Source organism: Gekko japonicus, unplaced genomic scaffold, assembly GCF_001447785.1.
Source record: "Gekko japonicus isolate JY-2015 unplaced genomic scaffold, Gekko_japonicus_V1.1 scaffold570, whole genome shotgun sequence".
Taxonomy (NCBI): Eukaryota; Metazoa; Chordata; class Lepidosauria; order Squamata; family Gekkonidae; genus Gekko; species Gekko japonicus.
Window position 1 is genome coordinate 265,271 of NW_015173140.1, and position 8,977 is coordinate 274,247.

Sequence of the window (8,977 nt, forward strand, 5' to 3'; positions counted from 1 at the left end):
TGCTGGAAAGATCAGTTTGGTGTTCTATATCCTCGATTCTCTGCTTGGCTAATATATTTTGCTCGGTCTGTTCCAAAAGACAGGAGCACCTGGGGGCAAACGCCCATTTTCAGCAGATAGCTCTGAACAGACTTAGACCAATTTGATTGGAACTTGTCACAGAGTATCAGAGGGAGTAAACCTTGTGGATTGAGACACCCCTTTAGATTATAGCACTGTATGACTTGTGCACAACTGGGATCTGTTGTAGTTCTCTAGCTTCTAACCGTTACTTCCTTAATGTGTAGAAAGGTAAGATGAGTACAGCTCTTGATAAATTAGATCGACCTTTTGAGATACATTTGAGTTGCTCCTAAGTAGAGTTGTGTGGATGCTGGTGCACTGTGCTCTGCACAAATGCCTCTTCCGTACACTTCACTTGATCTTCGCCGAAAGGCCGAGAAGCGATGCCTCTTCAGTAGATTATTTTAAACTGTGTGGCCAGCTGAGATGGGTTGCTGTGGCTATTTTTTAACATTATGTTTTGAGTTTTCTCTGGGGCAAGGAAAACGAGTGTTGCTTTGGGCCATCCATGGAAGCATAGTAGCTAGGGTTATCAGCTACCTAAATCCCTTCCTTCACGCTGAATCATTAATTTCCATGGCTGGTGTTGCAAATCTGTCCATGTTGGAGTAAAACCTTGCAGTTTTGACCCTGTCAACGAATAGTTTATTGCACATTTTTACAAAAAAAGTGTGCGTTGTACCTGAGGCCTTTTTTTGGGTGTGGGTTTGTTCATGTTATAAAGAAAGTGTACACCATACCCAGTGAGCTGTAATTCGTGAATCCCTTAGAGTCACTTATACTGCTATGCAATGTTCCCTCTAAGCTGTGGAGTCTTGTGAGCCAAAATTTTACTTTGTGAGCTACTGGCATTAAAGTTGTGAGCAAGTGATTTGGCTACTGCATAAATTAGTTTGCTCTGGAGCCATCCTTCCTGAGCTGAGACAAAAATGTGTGAGCTGGAGGCTAAAAAACTGTGAGCTAGCTCACACTGACTCAGCTTAGAGGGAACACTGCTGCTGTGTAGCTCTGTTGGTAGCCAATTTCTCAAGGTAGCATCTGATTACAATTCTAATATGACCTTAGATTCCTGCTTAGAGTCATAACAGATTTGTTTTTCTTCTAGGGAGCATGACGTCTGCAACTTCACCTATCATTTTAAAATGGGACCCCAAAAGTTTGGAAATCAGGACTCTTACTGTAGAGAGGCTATTGGAGCCACTAGTTACACAGGTAAGTTACCTGGCACCGTGCTAGTTGCTCTTTTGATTGTTTTGGTATGTTTTGTTTAAACTTTATATAATGATCAGTGTGGTGTTGCACAATTACTGCTTTCCTGGCATGTGAGTAAAACATCTAAGATAGATGATAACCTTCTTGAACTTACTGGAATTGTGTATTTTTCAAACTTCATGGAATGTTTTTTTTCCTGAAAAGGCATGAGATAAGATTCTGTGTGGATCTGGTTGTATATTAGTCTGAATTAGTGTGTCTACTTGCTGGGCAGCTATGGCAGGGCTCGGCAAATCATGGGTACCAGCAACCCGGATGCCTAGGCATTTAATTGTGGCACCTGGTATTTTCGATAAGCACAGGCCCTCTGTCTCTTAATGACTTATAGTTTGGCTGCCACTACTGCTGGCCATATTGGAGGAGGGATTCTGCTAGTTTCTGAAAGCTTCTTGTTGCCCTTAACAAAGAGGATGGGGGGGGCGTGGCGTTGGAGCGGATGGCAACGGACGCCTGATCAGCTAGCTCCCAACTATTTCCCTCCTAAACAACAATAATCACATTATTCCAGATCCGCGATCACCCCAAAAGATATGGGAAAAAACTTCAGAACAAAAGACAAGAAAACCAGTCCAGTAAGTGCACCCGTAACCAGTGTTCCCTCTAAGCTGAGTCAGTGTGAGCCAGCTCACTGTTTTTTAGCCTCCAGCTCACACGTTTTGTCTTCGCTCAGGAAGGGATGGCTTCACAGCAAACTCATTTATGTAGTAGCCGAATCGCTCGCTCACAACTTTAATGCCAGGAGCTCATCAAGTAGGATTTTTGCTCACAGGACTCCACGGCTTAGAGGGAACATTGCCCGTAACGTCTTATTTTACTTGGAACTCCAAAACCGGGCATAGCCTAACGATTCCTGAAACAAGCCCCAAAATGGCGGTGGACTCAGGAACACGCAATCAAGAAGGATTAAACGTCTCACATCAAGAATTTCACGAGACGATCCAAACCCTTGAGAAAAATATGACCTCCACTATAACAGAACTTTTAAAGCCAATTACTGTCCAAATAACAATGAGGATGTGGGTAGAACTTTTGAAACTAACAGAGTCCCTTCTCTGTTTATGGCCAGGGAAGGGGGGGGCGGGAGTAGACAAGAGCTTTTTGGAGCAGTGTTTTAAAAATGCAAACTGTCTCTTATCTTTGCTGCTGCTGTTCCCATAAGAATATAAGAAGTGCTCTGCTGGATCAGGCTAGTGGTACATCTAGTCCAACCATGTATTTTACATAGTGGACCACCAGTTGTCCTGGAGGGCCAACAAATGAGGCATAGAGGGTAAGACCTTCCCCAGATGTTGCATGTTAAAACTGTTATTCAGAGGTGTACTGCCTCTGGATGTGGAGGTTCCCTTAAGTCATCATGGCTAGTTGCCACAATTTGTGAAGCCCTAAGTGAGTCTGGGGTTTTTGACAGTGAAAATGCATAGAATGTGGCAAGCAAAGACAAAGACACATTCTAGCACCTGTTGTGAGATGCTGACATACATACTGCGGCAGCTTCGGTTTTCTGAACAGGGATTCCTCCATGAAAAGTGGTAAGATCAGCAACTGCCTGCTCATGTGCATTCTCTTGTGGCGGCTCCCACCCTGGAGAATGGCCTGCCTGAGGAAATCGGGGAATCTCCCACAGTACTTTCATTTCATAAAATGTGCAAAACAGAAATGTTCAGGAGGACAGTCTAGTAACAGAATTAGATCTGTAGCTGGACAGAATGTGATCTGTAGCTGGACAGACATGTGGGAGAGGGGAATGGGTATGACATTGCCTATATTGCCCTGAGCCGGCTTTGCTGGGAGGGCGGGGTAAAAATCCAACTAACTAACTAAATAAAAATATATTTGCAGTTCTACACTCTGCATTTGCTTGCATTACATTGGCCTGAGCAGCAGCGTTCCCTCTAAGCTGAGTTGGCATGAGCCAGCTCACAGTCTTTTAGCCTCCGGCTCACACATTTTTGTCTTAGCTAAGGAAGTGGGGCTCCAGAGCAAACTAATCTATGTAGTAGCCATATCGCCTGCTCACAACTTTAATGCCAGCAGCTCACAAAGTAGAATTTTTGCTCACAAGGCTCCACAGCTTAGAGGGAGTATTGCTGGGCAGTGCTGTTCACATTGTTATTCAGTCTTGTATTTCTAGCCCTATGGCATTGTTAATTGGATTGGGGGGGAGGAGCTTCCTTTTCTCCCCATGCTGCTGTTCTGGGTCGAATTGTTTCCTGCAGGCCTTAAAACTGACACTCCCTGTAGGTGCCGTTTATCTGAGGTGTAAGCGTATTGGGTTGGGGGAACACAAACACTACTCATTAAACAGTGTATTGTGTAGCCTGGCCCTAAAACCACCGCCGAATCTTTTTCCCTCTCTGGCTTGGCCCATTCAGATAAGAACATAAGAGAAGCCAATGTTGGATCAGGCCAATAGCCCATCCAGTCCAACACTCTGTATCACACAGTGGCCAAAAATACCAGGTGCCATCAGGAGGTCCAGCAGTGTGGCCAGGACATTAGAAGCCCTCCCACTGTTGACCCCCCCCCAAGCACCAAGAAGACAGAGCATCCCTTGCCCCAGAGTTCCTATCTACACCTTGTGGCTAACAGCCACTGATGGACCTCTGTTCCATATGTTTATCCAGTTCCCTCTTGAAGCTGTCCATGCTTGTAGCCGCCACCACCTCCTGTGGCAGTGAATTCCATGTGTTAATCACTCTCTGGGTGAAGAAGGACTTCCTTTTATCTGTTCTAATCTGACCGCTCAGCAATTTCATGGAGTGCCCACGAGTTCTTGTATTGTGAGAAAGGGAGAAAAGTACTTCTTTCTCGACCTGCTCTATCCCACACATAATCTTATAAACCTCGGTCATGTCACCCCTCAGCCGTTCAACCAAATACATCAACTTTCCACGTTTGATCTTAGAGTCCAGGATTTTAGAGATCTCATAATGTTCCTCGCCCTCAATCAAGATAGGAGGGGGTACCGGTTTCGATGGACGCCACGGGCTGGAACTGGAATCCTTCTTCAGGAGGCTGAAATGAAACACAGAATGCAGTTTCCTCAAGTTTTTAGGCAAATCTAGTTCCACTGCTACACGGGGCTGCCCCTTCGGCTGCTCCTTGCAGAAAGAAGCACAGAGGATGCCAGTCTCGAGTCCCCAGCAAGCCCCTTGGTGCCGCCACTCTCCTCTGCGGGGTCCAGGGCCAAGGTAGAGCCTAGCGGACTGGCGCTGGAGATGGCAAAGCAGGAGGGCGCGGTGGTGATTAATGGAAAGGCCAGCAGGGGCCAGCCAGCCAGAGTGCGTGAGTTTTTGAATTTTATTTTTATTTGAGTGCCCCCCCCCCAACTTTTAAGAAATCCTGGCTACGGGCCTGGTTCACCCCCTCAAAGAGGCAAGTGAGACAAGATCTTCCCTTACAGACCTGTCTTTCAACTTATGTTTAAGTCTAAAGTGTCATGTGTATTAATGGTATCACTATTTCCTGAATTATTGAAAGACATTCCTAGTGTAGAAGCAAAAAAAGATAGTGCCTCTCCAAACCCCTAAAGCATCAAAATCAAGACATACTCCTTTTTTTCCAGGTTGCCTATACCCCGAATAAGTATTTTCTTCTTTTACTGTCAGCAGTCTAGGAGCTTAAATCGGTCGCTGTGTTCAGTGTTGACAGTGACCTGTTATGCAACCTTTAAATAATGAGTAGTCTAATGGTTATTGCTGTTGAAGGTACATTTCGGTCTTTATCTTCCTAGTACTAGTGCTTTGTAGATCTCTTGTCAGCTGTACAGCACAAAATTGCATTAAACTGTTATCGCACAAGGGGATCTAGAATACACAGGTACAAAGTATCTATTATAGAAGAATATAAGGCATGCCCAGAATAAGAAAATATTATAGGAGGCAAATTCACTCTTATTGGATAACATATTTTAAATTCTTATCTTTATGCACTGATAACCATGGCGTACTCCATTCAAGTGATATGTGCAAGCAAATCATAAACCAGATGATTGCTCATAGGGAGAGTGATTGATGAGACACAAACTGTATCCTATCTCTCACTTTTCAGACTGTGCAAATTCCAGTCCTTTTGGCCGTCGTATTTTGTAGCGCAGAGCACAAGTACTAGATGCTCAAAAAACAAAGAGAACTCGCACATAATTAACTATTATGTTTGAATTTATTGAGTGATTACAAAACATAATTCTGCAGGATTAAATTGTACTCCCTCCTCCCAAATGCTGTGATGGGAACAGTTCAGATGTGCAGCAGTGGTTTGCCATTAGAATATCCTCTCTGAATGGAGGAACTGTTATTTTGAACTGCAGTGATTTAATTTTGTCTAATAGTTATGAAGGTTTACTCACTGACACTGCCTTTCTGTAGATCTTAATTAGATTTACTGTCATTTTAAGAAAGCCATTAGGAAAACATAACAAAATAGGATTGGTGGGTGTTCATTAAGAAGATGGAAATGCAAAGTCTCTGCCCTTGGCGGAATGGGAAATGAAAATTTCCATTCTAAATAAATACCATTGGCAGTTCATTTTGTTTACGCATTGGGACCTGGGTCAAGGACAGAAATAATGTTCTATCTTTCAACATGCCTCATCATTACTGCCTAGATGTCATTGGTTTAGCTGCCACATATTTTGTTAGTTTTTAAGGTGCTACTGGATTCTTGCTCTTTTCTACTGCTACAGACAGACTAACCCATCTTGGTTTAGCTTGTAACATAGATAATTCATATATAGAAAACAGTTTACAGTGCTTAAACACCATATAGAAGAAGAAGAGAAGAAGAGATTTGGATTTATTCTCGATGCTTGGGGATCCAACATATAGATAATTCATATATAGAAAAAAGTTCACAGTGCTTAAACACCATATAGAAGAAGAAGAGAAGAAGAGATTGGATTTATACCCCATCCTTCACTCAGAGTCTCAGAGTGGCTTACAAACTCCTTTTCTCTCCTCCTCCCCACAACAGACACCCTTTGAGGTAGGTGGGCCTGAGAGACACTTTCCAGAGCTGTTCTAGAGAGAACAGCTCTGACAGAACTATGGCTTGCCCAAGGTCATCTAGCAGCTGCAAGTGGAGGAGTGGGAAATCAAACCCGGTTCTCCCAGATTAGAGTCCGTGCACTTAACCACTACACCAAACTGCCCAATTGCTAGAATATTAGATTTCAATGTAGACCCCCCGCCCCGCTTCTAGTAGCAGACTGAATAGCTCATTCCTGAAGTAAGAATAGCATCCTCTCTTGTTGTTCAAATATTTTTCTGAGAGTTTCCATCACCAGGATTGTTTGATGAGCTAGTAACTTCATCCCCTCCCTAGATTTGGAGGTTTGTGGTGGTATTGTAGTATGCGAGGCTTGTTCTTTTTTGGGAGTAATTTGCCTCGGACAGTCAGACCCCTTGGCATCAGCCTCCAAGCACTCAAACCTGTTTTGTAGTGGAATTGAAGTGTAATAATCTTCTAAATTGGATTGTTTAAGTAGAGGAGGGGAGTTCTCCTCTTTAAACGAATAAGCCATAGTCCCTCTTATAATTCTTCATTAATTCTCAGGAATGTTTTTTATTCACCTTGTCTTAAGGCAGTGTATCAGAAGTTACATCAGCTTGGTTTTTCTTTTGAGTCCCTTCAGATAATAGCCTGTCGTTTCTCCAAGCTAAAGAGACCTAATCCCTTTAACTTAGTCATTTTAGGTCCCTGTCACACGGGCCGGAAAATGCGAGGGGGGGGGGAAGCGTGGCTCTTTGCCCCGGAGCAAAATAACGCGCGGCCGCCCGATCCAACGTCCCGTCGAGGTACTGTGGTTCGGGGGTGAGGTGCCGATCACATGGCTATCCTGCAGCGTGGCAAAGAAGCGGCGCGGCGCGATCACAGCAGCAATCGCTAGGCGCCGCTTCCATGGCAAACGGGTGTTTTTTTTACCCATGGCAAACGGGTGGTTTTTTTTACCGAAGTTTGTGTGCAAGCGCCGTTGGGCACTTTTGAGCATCCTGCGGAGACTTGAGGGAAAATCTGTTAGTCCGTCCCAAAACTAACCTCATTGGCTGCGTGTAGTGAGGGGTGGCCACCTAAAGGGTTGGGCAATATTGTAACAAGATCCTAACTCAAGGGATGGCATCTGGGCAAGTGTGAAAGTTGGTGTCAGGGAATCTCCTTGATGTGCAGATGAAGCTTGGCCATTCCCTGGTCATCAAATGGGCATCTGGCAGGAAATGCTCATTCAGATGTAAAGCAGAGATGTGTAATACCTGTCTTTCAACAGTTCATCAATGGGGGCTGCTTTTCCTTAAGTTGTTGTTTCTGCTGACCATAATGGCGATGTGTGCTTTTCTCCCTCAGGCTGGTAGCTGTGTATTTGAAACCTCATTAACATGCGAGGCTTAGAGCAGTCACCTTTCTTTGAGCCTATGGGTGTGTGTGCACAGTCCATGTAGTGTTTGGCAGCAAACATAAATCCATAAAGCAAAATATCAGTCTCATTCCTAACATTATATAGGCATGCAGATGTCTTAAGAGCTATTCCAAATTGCTAAATGGTTGGAAAAGTGGAAGGCAGCAAAGCCTAAATTCAGTTGAGCGACTGGATATGTGTGTTGCCAGTCCTTGATTTCTAGGAGTATATAAACATTTTCATATGCCAACTCATGGTTTGTTTTCTGTGTTATTTTTGTGGGTATCCTTTGAATCATAAGATGTGATAGTGTCAACACATTCTAACAACTTTCCCTTTTATCAAAATGCTGTCCATAATATGTTCATCACATGCAACTAAAATATGCAAATTTAATATGACTCATGATGTACTTCTAATTTGGCCTTTGATGCTGAACAAATTTTCCATCCCTAATTTAGCACAGGCGACTGCACCTTCTCGGTGATTCACCAAGATCCCTGGTATAGCAGAATTTGAGTCTTGCAAGGAACTTAAATCCTTGTTTTGAGAGCCTGACAACTTATATAAAGGGCATAAAGCTACAGACAATTGAGCGTAGAGTATTGGGCAGAACATGTCTTCATGCATTATTATACAGACTTGGAAAGAAGGTAGTTAGCTACATATTCACCTCATTCCAAGCATAGGGCAAGTATAGAATCACATAATGGTCATGCCGAAGTAGGTAGTATAGTAAAGAAGATCTAAAAGTCTTCCCCATTTTGATTGACAAAAGGGGGACCCCGAGGAACAGCAAGGGACAGGAATTCCTATTCTCCTCATCTCTGGCTCAGTTTCCCCCCTTCCTGTTTGCTCTATTTTCTTCCTCTTTCTTGCTGCAGGAAAGTGCTGAGGCTCCTGGCTGTCATATAAGGTGGCAGGTAGTCTCCAGAAGAGTTTGTTGCCATCTTCTAATGATCAGGCACTGTGTGGGTTACCTGATGGCTCTTAAAGTGTGGCAGGAAATCTGAAGAAGGGTTTATGTGAAAAGTGGGCTAGGCTCGGTGCCGTGTTTCAGGGCTGCCGTCACAACCTTAAATAGGGCTTGAAATTTCTTAAGGCCTCCACGCAAGATCTCAGTTTTCAACGGGTTTTTTTTTGGGGGGGGTCATTTCCTTTTCTTTTTGCAAACCTGAGAATTGCCCTCAGTTTCCAAAAGCTTCTATTGTAACCCCTGGTTATCAATGTGTGTTGTAGTATACATGGGGC

At 43.8% G+C, this 8,977-nt stretch overlaps 1 protein-coding gene across 1 annotated transcript in view; it reads left to right on the forward strand.

Annotated features, from left to right (window-relative positions):
* Positions 1 to 1,173: 1,173 nt before the first annotated feature.
* Positions 1,174 to 8,977, forward strand: part of CTNNA2 (catenin alpha 2) — a gene marked incomplete at its 3' end in the record, with an annotated part of 719,772 nt that continues 711,968 nt past the window's right edge. Inside the window, exon 1 of the mRNA XM_015422279.1 lies at positions 1,174 to 1,275. Within this exon, the coding sequence (XP_015277765.1) occupies positions 1,174 to 1,275 (102 nt within the window). The remainder of the gene's footprint in view (positions 1,276 to 8,977) is intronic.